At 44.2% G+C, this 13,157-nt stretch overlaps 2 protein-coding genes and 1 pseudogene across 2 annotated transcripts in view; all 3 read right to left on the bottom strand.

Moving 5' to 3' along the window:
* LOC134810439 (ras GTPase-activating protein 4-like) overlaps positions 1 to 13,157 on the bottom strand; it is a 14,727-nt gene continuing 1,570 nt past the window's right edge. The window contains exons 2-4 of the mRNA XM_063814420.1: positions 9,030 to 9,161; positions 8,633 to 8,727; positions 1 to 2,587 (exon numbers count right to left, since the gene is read on the bottom strand). Of these exons, the coding sequence (XP_063670490.1) occupies positions 2,482 to 2,587; positions 8,633 to 8,727; positions 9,030 to 9,095 (267 nt within the window). The 5' untranslated portion in view covers positions 9,096 to 9,161 and the 3' untranslated portion in view covers positions 1 to 2,481. The remainder of the gene's footprint in view (positions 2,588 to 8,632; positions 8,728 to 9,029; positions 9,162 to 13,157) is intronic.
* Positions 3,186 to 8,627, bottom strand: LOC104005172 (nucleoporin NUP35-like; annotated as a pseudogene).
* LOC134806942 (ras GTPase-activating protein 4-like) overlaps positions 11,098 to 13,157 on the bottom strand; it is a 25,918-nt gene continuing 23,858 nt past the window's right edge. The window contains exon 13 of the mRNA XM_063814312.1: positions 11,098 to 11,179. The gene's annotated coding sequence lies outside the window, so the exon portion shown is untranslated. The remainder of the gene's footprint in view (positions 11,180 to 13,157) is intronic.

Consider the following 13,157-nt stretch of genomic DNA (forward strand, 5'->3'; position numbering starts at 1 on the left):
TTGCACATTGTAAGATTTCTTTTAATGAATGTCCAAAGTGGAAATATCCATAGAGATGGAAGGGAGAATATTATTAATATTTGTTCGGAGGGAGGTGAAGGTTGACTGTTAATGGGCACAGGGTTTCTTCTGGATGATGAAAGTGTTCTAAAATTAGATCATAGTGATGGTTGCAAACTCTGTTAATATACTAAAAGCTACTAAATTATAAATTTTAAATGCGTGAATTTTGTGTTGTGTGAATTATGTCTCAATGAAGCTGTTTTTATTAAAGTCAATCAGGGACCAAGGAAGGTCATTCATAATAAGGCATATCTAGCTCTGGCCACAAGACCAGTCAGATTTCCATGCTGCCAACGGTCCTGTTACACCTGAATACATGCTGCCTCTGCCACCAGTGGGCAAAGATATTGAGTGTTGGTGGTGACATGAGGCCTTTTCTCTTCTCTCTTCTCTGTGTCAGCCACCTCAGACTCATGCCCTGAGAGGGAACATCTGATTGTCCAAGTTTAAGACAAGTCTCTGAGGTCTACGGTCAAGGAGTCTGGGGGAACACGTACCTGATCTTTTATATAAAACAAAAGCAATGTTCTACTCTCTAACTATAGACAAGGGAGTTCAAACACTAGGCAGCTATAAAATGAAAACTGTTACCTAGGGTCTCTACAGGAAGATTTGGATTTGTTTTCCCTATGGTCAGTTGTACTATCTAACTAAATGACCTGCCTAAACTTGAACATTAGAATCCTCAAGATTGGAGCGAGGAGAACACTCTGGCTTTAAAAAATGTGGTACATGTATGCCATGGAATACTATGCAGCCAGGAAAAACTACAAAATCATGTGCTTTGCAGTAACATGGATGCAGCTAAAGGCTATTATTATCCTAAGCAAATTATTGCAGGAACAGAAGCCTGAATACCTTATGTTCTCACTTATAAATGAGAGCTAAACATTGAATACACATGGACATAAAGATGGGAACAATAGACACTGGGACTACTAGAGTGGGGAGAGAGGGGTAGAGAAAGGGCTGAAGAACTACCTACTGGGTACTATGCTCACTCCCTGGGTGATGAGACCATCCATACCCCAAGCCAGTATACCCATGTAACAAAACTGCACATGTACCTCCAAATCAAACAAAAAAGGGTGCTCAAGACAACCCCTTCAACCATTATTGGATACTGAATTACTGCATTCTCTCCTTTATTGGAAACTCTATTCATCCTGACACTGAAACAAATGTTAGAGTTCTTTTTGATTTCTCACTTCTCATTACTCCCTACCACCAACAAGTGGCAAAGTCTTAAACTCTGTTATTATCCACCCACTCACTTTAAAAATAAGTTATTAGTACTGCTAGTTTTAATTAGTTTAAGCCTCTGTAATTTTCCATTCAATTTATTTCAATTAAATTGTAACAGGATTTCCTTCTCTCCTAAGTTCAAACCACTTCATATGCCACTGCCTAGAACAAACTTCTCAAGGCATAGCTTGATAAGCTATTGCCCTGTTCCAAACCTTCCACGATAAAACATGAATTGCATGTTAAACCAAAGTGTGATTGATATTCGAGGTCCTTAAAATTTGACCCAGTCTCCCTTTCCAAAATACTTTCCCAATTTTCTCATTTAGGTAAACATGTATTGACAAATAAGTTTTGCTTTTCACTTAAAGTATATAATTCAGTGATTTTTAGTATATTCAATGACAATTTTGAAAAATTGTTTCAAAAATAGATAAAATTACAATCCACAGGAATAGACAAATTTGTGTCATTCCTTTATCACTACAAATCTAATAATTTCTTACTAGAAAATCTGTTATTTAAATAGGTTTAAATTTAGATAAACTAATTAAAATTTCCTAAAAATGGTAAAAGTTATTTCCCTGATCCCTTAAAAAATCTGAATAAGCATACAATTATTCAACAAGTGGCAAACTTTATTAGTGGCTATCAGATATCAGTTATAGGTAAAATGACATAAAATACATAAGCTTTTGGCCACTTACAATAGACATGTCTTTTTCAATTATAAATACCTACCCTAAAGTGTATCTAATTTTAACTGAAAAGCTTTTTCTTTTTTTTGCCGTTTTTGACTTCATGGAAGTATAACTGAAGTCCACTAAACTTCACATATTTAAAGTATACAATGTGATCACTTTTGGCATATGCATGCACACCTGGGACATGATAACCACTGTCAGGATAACAAATATTTCAATTTCTCTGAAAGTTTCTTTGGACCCATTTCTAATCTATCCCTCATGTGCCCATATATTTGTTCTGCTTTTTGTCACTATAAACTAGTTTATTGCCATGGTCTGAATGTTTGTGTCCCCCCAAAATTCACGTGTTAAAATCTTAAGCCCTAAGTGATGGTATTAGGAGGTGGGTCCTTTTGGGAGGTGATTGGGTCATGGAGGCAGAGACCTCATGAATGTAATAAGTGTGAAGGGAGCTAATTGGCTCATTCTACCATGTGAGAACACAGCAAGCAGGTGCTATATATAAATCAGCAAACAGCTCACCAGACATTGAATCTGCTGGAAACTTGATCTTGGACATCCAGCCTGTAGAGCTGTGAGAAATAAATTTCTATTGTTTATAAGCCACCTAGTTTATGGTATTTTGTTATAGCAGTGTAAATGGACTAAGATATTGATTCCCTAGAATCTTATATGAATGGATTTATAAGATGTGTTTATTTTCCCCCTTTTTGCTTTTGATTTTTGGCCTGGCTTTGTCCACTTAGCATAATCATTTTGAGATCCAACCATGTTATAGCATGAATTAATAGTTTCTTTCCATTGCTAAGTAGTGTGTTATTAAATGGATATATCACAATATGGTAACTCATCATGTGCTGGACATTTGAGTTGTTTAGAGTTTTTGTCTATTTCAAATCAAGTCGTTATGAATATTTGTGACCTGGTCTTTGTGCAGTCACACATTTTGGTTTCTCCCCGGTAAATACCTAGGAAAGGAATATCTCAAGTGTCTGATAAGTATATATTTAAGTTTACAATAAACTTTCCAACTCTTTTCCAAAGTGATTATACCATTTTATATTCCCACCGGCTATGCAGGAAAGTCCCAGTTGCCCCACATCTTTTCTGCTTCTGTTCTAATTTTTTTAATTGTTATTTTGCCCATTCTTCTGCATGGGTTGTGATGAATTTGCATCCCCAAACACTAGTCATGTTTTATACCATTTCTATAGGTCATCTGTGTACTTTCTCTTTCAAGATAACTATTAAACTCTTTTGCTCATTTAAAAAAATGCTGAATTATTTATTGTTCTATTATTGAGTTGTAAGCATTTTACCATTGACAATGTGACCGTTTGTTTTTATCAAGAAACTTTAGTAGTAAGTTTTTAAAAATAATGTATTGGTTTTATAATACACCAAGATGACAATCCATGAAAGGACATATATAAACAAAGATAATTAAAATGTGAAATACTATCTAAATTAAAAGACCATAATTCAAATTGCTAATAATAATCTTTGTGTAGAAGCAGCTGTAATTTATGAAATTCACCTACCTTCTCATGAAGACTACGAAGCCTTACCACAAATTCAATTATTTAATTACAGGAATCATGCTGTGTTTTTTGTGCTTAAATAAGCATGCATGATCACAGACAGCACAAAACCTATTTACAGGGATTTTTAGTTTTCTTTAAAATGTATTCCAAGCATCCTTTAAAGTGTATTCCAAGCATCCTTTAAAGTGACAACAGGCTATGTCCTTAAAGAAAAAGCCTTCTTTCTAAAAGAAGTATGTAATAGCTATTCAATACTGCAGTAGTGGTTATATAACTAAGTGATGGAAATGAGCAGTACTCTGCTAACTCTGTTTTAGCGTAGCAACCTTCTCTTTGGTCGTGGAGTTCTTTTGTCTTATGCTAGCAGCCAACACATATTGCTTTGGATAAAAGACTTTCATTGTTTTTAGGTGTTTCTCTGTTAGAAATGATAGAAGCTCTGTATGCTGTACCAAGAGGTCTCAGGGTAGAAATTCTAGAAGTATTTCCAGGTTGTTTTGGTTTATCTAAGGTTTTGATTGGTGATGTAAAGGCTGAAGATGGAGATGATAAAGCACATCTGTCACTGTTTTCTGTAACACTTGCATCAAAACATGGTTGTGCACCAATCATGATGAATTCTCTAAAAATTCTCCTGTCTTTGCTTAAGGCTTTCTAGGCCTACAGTTTAGATTAATAACAAATATGCAATTTCCTGTGTGTTAGACATAACATATTTTAAGATATTCCCATAGTATGCAAATTATAATATGTAAAAAGCAGGTGCTTGAGGAAACCCAAACACAATCACCCAAGTGTCATTGAGGTGATCTTCTGAAGTCAGAGGATCTCCTTGAGTATAAAAGGATCCAAGTGGGCGGGAGATAATGCTGTCTTTCATGGCTGACTGATATGTGCTAGACTAAACATACTTTGTCCAGTTGCAGGAGTAGTTGTCTTAACTCCAACAAGAGGACTCTGCATTAAGAAAATGTTTGACTCTCTTCTTGAAACTAAAAGTGTTGATCCAAGCCCTGGTCTAAAAATGTCATTTTATATATACTTCTAACTGGTGGAGCTCCACTTTTATCTTTATGAGCTGGTGTAACTGACTATGGCCGTGGTGAGCCACCTGCAAGTAAACATGATCTCATTTCCATTACTCCTACTAGGACCACTAATTGATTGAACTTATAGACTCACTGGAAAATCCATCATTAAAAAGACAGGTAAGAACTGGACATTATCTCCTGGCTTTGGAGATGTGGATGGATGAACTCACCGTCACTGGTTCAGATCCCAGCGTGGGCACGTATGGTTTCATAGCAAAGGCTGCCATTGTGGCAGGAACTACACTAATCCTGGGACCTTGAGAGTTGTAAACATTCTTATATCTTTTTCTAATTTATGTGTTTTGAATATTTTCTCTTAGGTTATAGCTTGCCATTTCATTCCTCCACTATATCTTTAGAATAATATGTTTTAAATTTTAAATAAGTCCAATTTGTATTTTTTTTTAAATTTATGGTTCATTGCTGTTGTTTCCTATGTAAGAAAACTTTGATCACCAGGAGGTTGCAAAGATTTTCTCTTATTTTTTTCCTCCAGGAATATTATAGCTTTTGATTTTATATTTAGGTCTATGATTCACTTTGGGTATATTTTTATGTGCAATGTATGATAAGAGTTGCCACTCATTTATTTTTCCATATGGGTATCCAGTTGATACCACATTTCTTGGATTGCCTAGAAGGCATTGTTCCATTGATCTATATGTTACTTTGCTCAAGGTCCATAGTCTTGATTACTGTACTTTTAGAATATGTCTTGAAATCATGTATAGTAAGACCTTCTCTACTTTGTTCTTTTCTTGAAAAAATTGCTTTAACTATATTAGGTTTTTTTGTGTTTTCATATAAATTTTAAAATTCCTTTGTTAAATTCTACAAAGAAGGCTGCTGCAATTTTAATTGTCTCCTCATTTGTTCAACTGCCAAAAAATTATGCCCCTATTATTATTTGCTTTACCTTATAATCTTCTGGGAATTGATATTTGCTGATTGAATACTTCGGGAAAGAGCAGCCCACCTGCCACGGGTATACCATGTCGCATTGTACCAGATACAACCTTTTTGTTCCTGACACAAAGCACTGAATTCAGTGGTAAGTGGTTGTGATAATACTGACAATATTTATATGCTTAGAAAATAGAGGAAGCAGTCATGATTTGACATCACTGAAACCTCTGCTGGGTGACCAGTATTGAGTTGCCCTCTGAAACTGGATTTTGGCAAAGCTAGTGGAGACTCTACATGTTCTGCCTCTAATTTAGTTTTCTTGCTTATATATTGATATTTGATATATATCATATATTTGTATGTGTATATACATGCACAAACACACATATGTTTATGTGTGTCTGCTTTCTATCCTTATGTCTGTATTCTATCCTTAATCCTATTTTGGAATAAATAGTTTCTGACAGGATGATGTTCAGCCTTGAGTCACGTAATATGTTACATTGCATATTCCATTGAAACAAAATCTCTAGGTTTATTTGTATTTTCTAGAAAGTTACTAATAGAGTTATACTGATAGAGTAGATCTGGCAGAAATTTACAATAAAACATATTGAGTGAGAATTATTTTTGAGAATTTACAAATATTTTAATTATTCATTGTAATTGTTTGCTTTTCCAAAAAGCAAACACAGCATCAAATGATGAACTTCTATAGGTTTATTAATTTCTGCTTATTCAGCCCCATAATTCTTACAGATGAATTTTTATCACAGTCTTCACAATTTCATGGTATATATTAATTTCCTTTAGAATTTTGGTTTTGTTGGGTTAGTCTGAGATTCTATGATGATTAAAAACTGTATACTTGTTCACTAAAGAGCCCTAGTGTAAGAATACTTTTTTTTTTTTTTTTTTTTTGAGACAGAGTTTCGCTCTTATCACCCAGGGTGGAGTGCAATGGCACGATCTCGGCTCACTGCAACCTCCGCCTCTCAGGTTCAAGCGATTCTTCTGCCTCCGCCCCCCAAGTAGCTGGGATTACAGGCATGCCCCACCACGCCGGCTAATTTTGTATTTTCAGTAGAGATGGGGTTTCTCCATGTTGGTCAGGCTGGTCTCGAACTCTTGACCTCAAGTGATCCACCTGCCTCAAACTCCCAAAGTGTTGGGATTACAGGTGTGAGTCACCACGCCCAGCGGTTATTCTTATACTAAAAAAGTATTCACAGCCGGGCACAGGTCAGGAGTTCAACATCAAGCCCGGCCATCACGGTGAAACCCCATCTCTACTAAAACTACAAAAAATTAGCCAGGTGAGGTGGTCCTAGCTACCTGGAACGTTGAGGTGGGAGGATTGCTTGCACCCAGGAGATGGAGGCTACAGTGAGCTATGATCACCACTGCACTGGTGGTACAGGTGCATGCCTGTAATCCCAGCTACTCGGGAGGCTGAGGCATGAGAATTGCTTGAACCTGGGAGGCGGAGGTTGCAGTGAGCCAAGACCGTGCCACTGCACTCCATCCAGCCTAGGTGACAGAGTGAGATTCTGCTCAAAAAAAAAAAAAATTCACTGTTTATCTGAAATTAAGTTTTAACTGGGTGTTCTTTTTTTTTTTTTTTGAGACAGAGTCTAGCTTTGTCACCCAGGCTAGAGTGCAATGGCGCAATCTTGGCTCACTACAACCTCTGCCTCCGGGGTTCAAGCAATTCTGCCTGCCTCAGCCTCCCGAGTAGCTGGGATTACAGGCGCCCGCCATCTGGCCAGGCTGGTCTCAAACTCCTGACCTCAGGTGATCCGCCCACCTCGACCTCCCAAAGTGCTGAGATTACAGGCGTGAGCCACCGCGCCTGGCCTAATTTTTATTTCTTTGTAGAGACGGAGTCTCACTTTCTTGCCCAGGCTGGTCTCAAACTCCTTGCCCCAAGTGATCCTCCCACCTTGGCCTCCCAAAGAGCTGGGATTACAGGCATGAGCCACCGCTCCTGGCCAACGGTGTCCTATCTTATCTCACAACCCTATTCCTGGAGAATCTGGCATAGGGAGTTGGAGCTATGGCTCAGGGACACTGACCTTGGAGACTGAACCCTGGTCTGAGGTCTGCAGGGAAATTTTCAAAGGGAAAATGTCTGAGTACTTGTTTCAGAAACTTCCAGAGGCAGAAAGCAGGAGACCTGTACAAACTGTGAGCTAAGAAGACAGACCTGGCCGGGTGCGGTGGCCCATGCCTGTAATCCTAGCACTTTGGCAGGCTGAGGCGGGTGGATCACTTGAGGTCAGGTGTTCGAGACCAACTTGGCCAACATGGTGAAACCCTGTCTCTACTAAAAATACAAAAATTAGCCGAGCATGGTGGCACACAGTTGTAATCCCAGCTAATCAGGAGGTTGAGGCAGGAGAATCACTGGAACCCAGGAGGTGGAGGTTGCAGTGAGCCAAGATTGTGCCGCTGCACTCCAGCCTGGGTGACAGAGCAAGACTCCATCTCAAAAAAAAAAAAAAAAAAAAAGACAGAAGACAGAGCTGAGCTGAATGCAGAACTGTGGGGAAAAATAAAGGGGAGGGGCCGGGCGCGGTGGCTCATGCCTGTAATCCCAGTACTTGGGGAGGCCGAGGCGGGTGGATCACAAGGTCAGGAGATCGAGACCATCCTGGCTAACATGGTGAAACCCTGTCTCTACTAAAAATGCAAAAAATTAGCCAGGCGCGGTGGCGGGTGCCTGTAGTCCCAGCTACTTGGGAGGCTGAGGCAGGAGAATGGCGTGAACCCGGGAGGCGGAGCCTGCAGTGAGTCGAGATCACGCCATTGCACTCCAGCCTGGGGACAGAGTGAGACTCCATCTCAAAATAAATAAATAAATAAATAAATAATAAATAAAGGGGAGGTGGAGCCCAGCCGGGATGAGAAGGATGCTGGCTAGGTGGGCAGGGGCTGAGGGGACCCTGGAGCTGTGTCTCCTGACCTCTCACCCCTGAGCAGCCCCCCTGCCCTGCCCTGCCTGCCTGTAGCCAATTCCCAAATGTCAGCCCCCACCCCACCCCTTGAGGCCGGCTGCCCAGCTCCATGCACTTACTCGTCATGCCGCCGGCTCTTGGACTGGTCGGGCTGCAGCCGGAACCAGCCCTCCTCCTGCTGCGCCACCCGCAGTCTCTGGACATCGATCACCACCTGGGGACATAGTGGCAGTTTTCCTGGAGCTGGGAGACCTGGGTCTCCTCCTTGCCAACTACTGTTCTTAGTGGGGAGGGGCCCCTTCCAAGGGTCCCTGAGTGCCAGTGGTGGTGGGGGGAAGTTGCTGGTTCTGGCAGACGGTGGAGGTGGGGGGGTAGTCCCAGGCTTCCTGAGTGTCTCTCTTTGGGGAAGCCGGAGGGAGGTCCCTGAGGATGGGACGGCTGCAATGGAGCCAGGTGCTGGGGGACAGCAGGTGCAGCCTGCCGGGGGAGGAGGGGTAGCGGGGCGGTGGTGCTCACTTTGCCCAGGAAGTCGTTTCGGCTGACAAGGTCCCAGTCCCAGGCCTCCACGCACAGCGCCTCCATGGCCCCCTCCTGCAGCTCAAATTCAAACGTCTCATTCCAGCGTGGGTAGCATGACTTCTTCACGATCTGCCCAGAGGAGGGTGGGAGGGGCTTAGGCTGATGCCACTGGACTCCCCAGGCTGGGCAAAAGGCAGAGCTGCCCTAGACACCTCCCCTGGGTTCCCCACAGCCTCCTCGCCTTGGAGGTTCTGCCACAGCAGAGGTTAAAATGTCCTGTCCAAGCTCCCACCCATTTCTCAGATGGGGAGAACTGAGGCCCAGGGTGGGGAAAAGATGTATCCGAGGCCACACAGCAAAACAGTACTGACTATGAGGATGTGGTGAACAGGGAATACCTCTACACTGCTGGTGGGAATGTGAACTAGTACAACCACTATGGAAAACAGTGGAGATTCCTTAACTAACTAAAAGTAGAACTACCATTTGATTCAGCAATCCCACTACTGGGTATCTACCCAGAGGAGAAGTCATTATACAAAAAAGATACTTGCACACATATGTTTTTGTTTTGTTTGTTTTGTTTTGTTTTTGAAACAGTCTTGCTCTGTCGCCCAGGCTGGAGTGCAGTGGCACGATCTCAGCTCACTGCAACCTCCGCCTTCTGGGTTCAAGTGATTCTCCTGCCTCAGCCTCCCAAGTAGCTGGGATTTCAGGGGCCTGCCGCTACGCCCGGCTAATTTTTGTATTTTTAGTAGAGACGGGGTTTCACCATGTTGGCCAGGCTGGTCTCAAACTCCTGGCCTCAAGCAATCTGCCAGCCTTGGCCTCCCACAGTGCTGGGATTACAGGTGTGAGCCACTGCGCCTGGCCAAGATACTTGCAGACGCATGTTTATAGCAGCACAATTCGCAATTGCAGAAATGTGAAACCAGCCCAAATGTCCATCAATCAACAAGTGGATAAAGAAACTGTGGTATATATATACAATGGAATACTACTCAGCCATAAAAAAGGAATGAATTAATGGCATTCACAGCAACCTGGATTGGATTGGAGATTATTATTCTAAGTGTAGTAACTCAGGAATGGAAAACCAAACATCGTTATGTTCTCACTCATATGTGGGAGCTAAGCTATGAGGACGCAAAGGCATAACAATGACACAGTGGACTTTGGGGACTCGGGGGGGAAGGTTGGGAAGGGGGTGAGGGATGAAAGACTACAAATTGGGTGCAGTGTATACTGCTCGGGTGATGGGTGAACCAAAATCTCATAAATCACCACTAAGAACTTATGTAACCAAACACCACCTGTTCCCCAATAACCTATGGAAATAAAATATTAAAAAACAAAGCAAAACAAACAAAAAACACAGGGCTGGGCGTGGTGGCTCATGCCTGTAATCCCAGCACTTTGGGAAGCCGAGGCGGGAGGATCACTTGAGGCCAGGAGTTCGAGACCAGCCTGGCCAACGTGGTGAAACCCCATCTCTACTAAAAATACAAGAAATTAGCCTGGTGTGGTGGTGTGTGCCTGTAATCCTAGCTACTCGTGTGGCTGAGGCAGGAGAATCTCTCGAACTGGGAAGGCAGAGCCTGCAGTGAGCTGAGATCCAGCCACTGCACTCCAGCCTGGGTGACAGGGTGGGACTTGGCCTCAAAAAAAAAAAAACACCACAAAACACATAACAAAAACAGTAGCAACTATACTGAGAAAGCAGACCTTGGTGTCTTCGTGCCCAGGACTGGGCCCTCGACTCTGGACGTTTCCTGGGGGTGGGGAAGGCAGCATGGGTGTTCCCAAATAAACCCCACTCCGGCTGTCTCAATCCCCTCCTTACCCCCAAGCATAGCCGGGAGTGAGCGAAGTTGGCCCCAGAGGTCCTGGGACCTATTATGTCCCCTCAGAGAGGTCGCCCCTTTCCCTGGGCCTCCTCTGTAAGACTGTGGCCCCCAATCTGTCCCACCAGGGGACGGGGAGCAGGTGGTGAGGTGAGCAACGGGGGCGTGGCTGGCACGTCCCCCGAGCCCCCTGCCCCTTCCCTGCCCTCTGGCCTCCTCACCGAGGTCTCCTGTGTCCGGCCCTTGTAGCGCACTCGGATGAAGGGGTCAGATGCACCATTGCGGTCCTTTGGGGCCAGATCCCTGGTGGGGGTGGAGGAAGACTGGATCATCGACTTGTCCCTGAGCCCCCCCTCCCCTACTTGTCACCACCATTATGTAACCACAGCGGGCCAAAAGGCCTGGGCACATTCCGTCCCTGGCAAGTTGACTGTGGACAGTGCGCCTCTGCCCTTTCTGGGCCCTGCTCCCATAGCCATCTCCTCAGGATCGCCCATGTGGCCAAGAACCCTCCAAGGTAGAGGCCATGGGTCCTTCCCACCAGGCAGCTGCAGGCCAGTGGCTGCACCTTGCTCTGGGGGTGGCAGGGGGGTGGTGTGAGTGCTGCCAGGGAACCGCCGGGGCAATGTTCCCAGCCCTCCATTCCCAGGGCTGCCCTGAGCCTCGGTTTCCTCATCAGGAAAATGGAAAAGTGAATCGCTACTGGGCTCAGGTTTAGGGAGAGAGTGTGCTTCTGGAAGGTCTGCCCCAGTAATGTCGCTCTACTTGGTGGAGGAGTGAGGTGCAGCCCTGATGGGCGGCCCTGCCCTTTCTCCATAGATGGGTCTTTACACAGCCCTAGTCTAGTCACGGTACCCCCAGCTTTTTTTTTTTTTTTTGAGACGGAGCCTCGCTCTGTCGCCCAGGCTGGAGTGTAATGGTGCAATCTTAGCTCACTGCAACCTCCGCCTCCCGGGTTCAAGTAATTCTCCTGCCTCAGCCTCCTGAGTAGCTGGGATTACAGGTGCCTGCCACCACGCCCAGCTAATTTTCGTATTTTTAGTAGAGACGGGGTTTCACCAGGTTGGCCAGGCTGCCCTCGAACTCCTGACCTCAGGTGATCCGCCTGCCTTGGCCTCCCAAAGTGCTGGGATTACAGGCGTGAGCCACCGCGCCTGGCCCTTTTATTCTTTTCTTTTTTTTTTTAAACAGGGTCTTGCTCTGTTGCTCAGGCTGGAGTACAGTGATGCAATCATAGCTCACTGCAGCCTCCACCTCCTGGGCTCAAGCAATCCTCCCACGTCAGCCTCCCAAGTAGCTGGCACTATAGGTGTGCCCCACCACACCTGGCTAATTTTTAAATTTTTTTGTAGAGACAGGATCTTGCTGTTGCCCAGGCTGGTCTCGAAATCCGGGCCTCAAGAGATCCTCCCACCCCTGCTTCCCAAAGCACTGGGATTACTGGAGTGAGCCACTGCACCCTGCCAGTATCCCCTACTTAGAACTCTTTGTGGAAGAACACCAAAGCCCACTCATCTTCGATATTTTAAGCCTCTCATACCTGCCTTTCTTCCCCCTCAAGACTGTCTAATAAAACCCCAACATTGAGGCTGGGTGCAGCGGCTCATTCCTATAATCCCAGCACTTTGGGAAGGAGGCTGAGGCAGGAGAATTGCTTGAACCTGGGGAGGCAGAGGTTGCAGTGAGCCAAGAAAACGCCCCTGCACTCCAGCCTGGGCGACAGAGCCAGACTGCCTCAAAAAAAACAAAACAAAACAAAAAAACACCAAAAAAAAAAAAACCAGCCCGGGTGCAGTGGCTCACGCCTGTAATCCCAGTACTTTGGGAGGCCGAGGCAGGCAGATCACCTGAGGTCAGGAGTTTGAGACCAGCCTAGCCAACATAGTGAAGTCCCGTTTCTACTAAAAATACAAAAAATTAGCCGGGCGTGGTGGTGCACACCTGTAATCCCAGCTACTAGGGAGGCTGAGGCAGGAGAATTGCTTGAACCCAGAAGGTGGAGGTTGCAGCGAGCTGAGATCGGGCCACTGCACTCCAGCCTGGATGATGGAGCGAGATTGTCTCAAAAACAAAAAACAAAAAAACCCCAAGGTTTTACTGAAATATTGAGAATCTCCCCAGAAAAAATAAGGAGGAAATGTTCTTTCTTCCTCTGCAGCAAATGGACCTTCTTAGGCTGACTTGGAATTGCAGCAGGAGTCTCATTGCCGAGGACAACGGGGGACAAGTCCCCTCACTCTGAGAGAGGCCTGGACATTCCTCTCCCCTGCTAGGACTCACT

This window comes from Pan troglodytes, chromosome 6, assembly GCF_028858775.2.
Source record: "Pan troglodytes isolate AG18354 chromosome 6, NHGRI_mPanTro3-v2.0_pri, whole genome shotgun sequence".
In the NCBI taxonomy this organism is placed as follows: Eukaryota; Metazoa; Chordata; class Mammalia; order Primates; family Hominidae; genus Pan; species Pan troglodytes.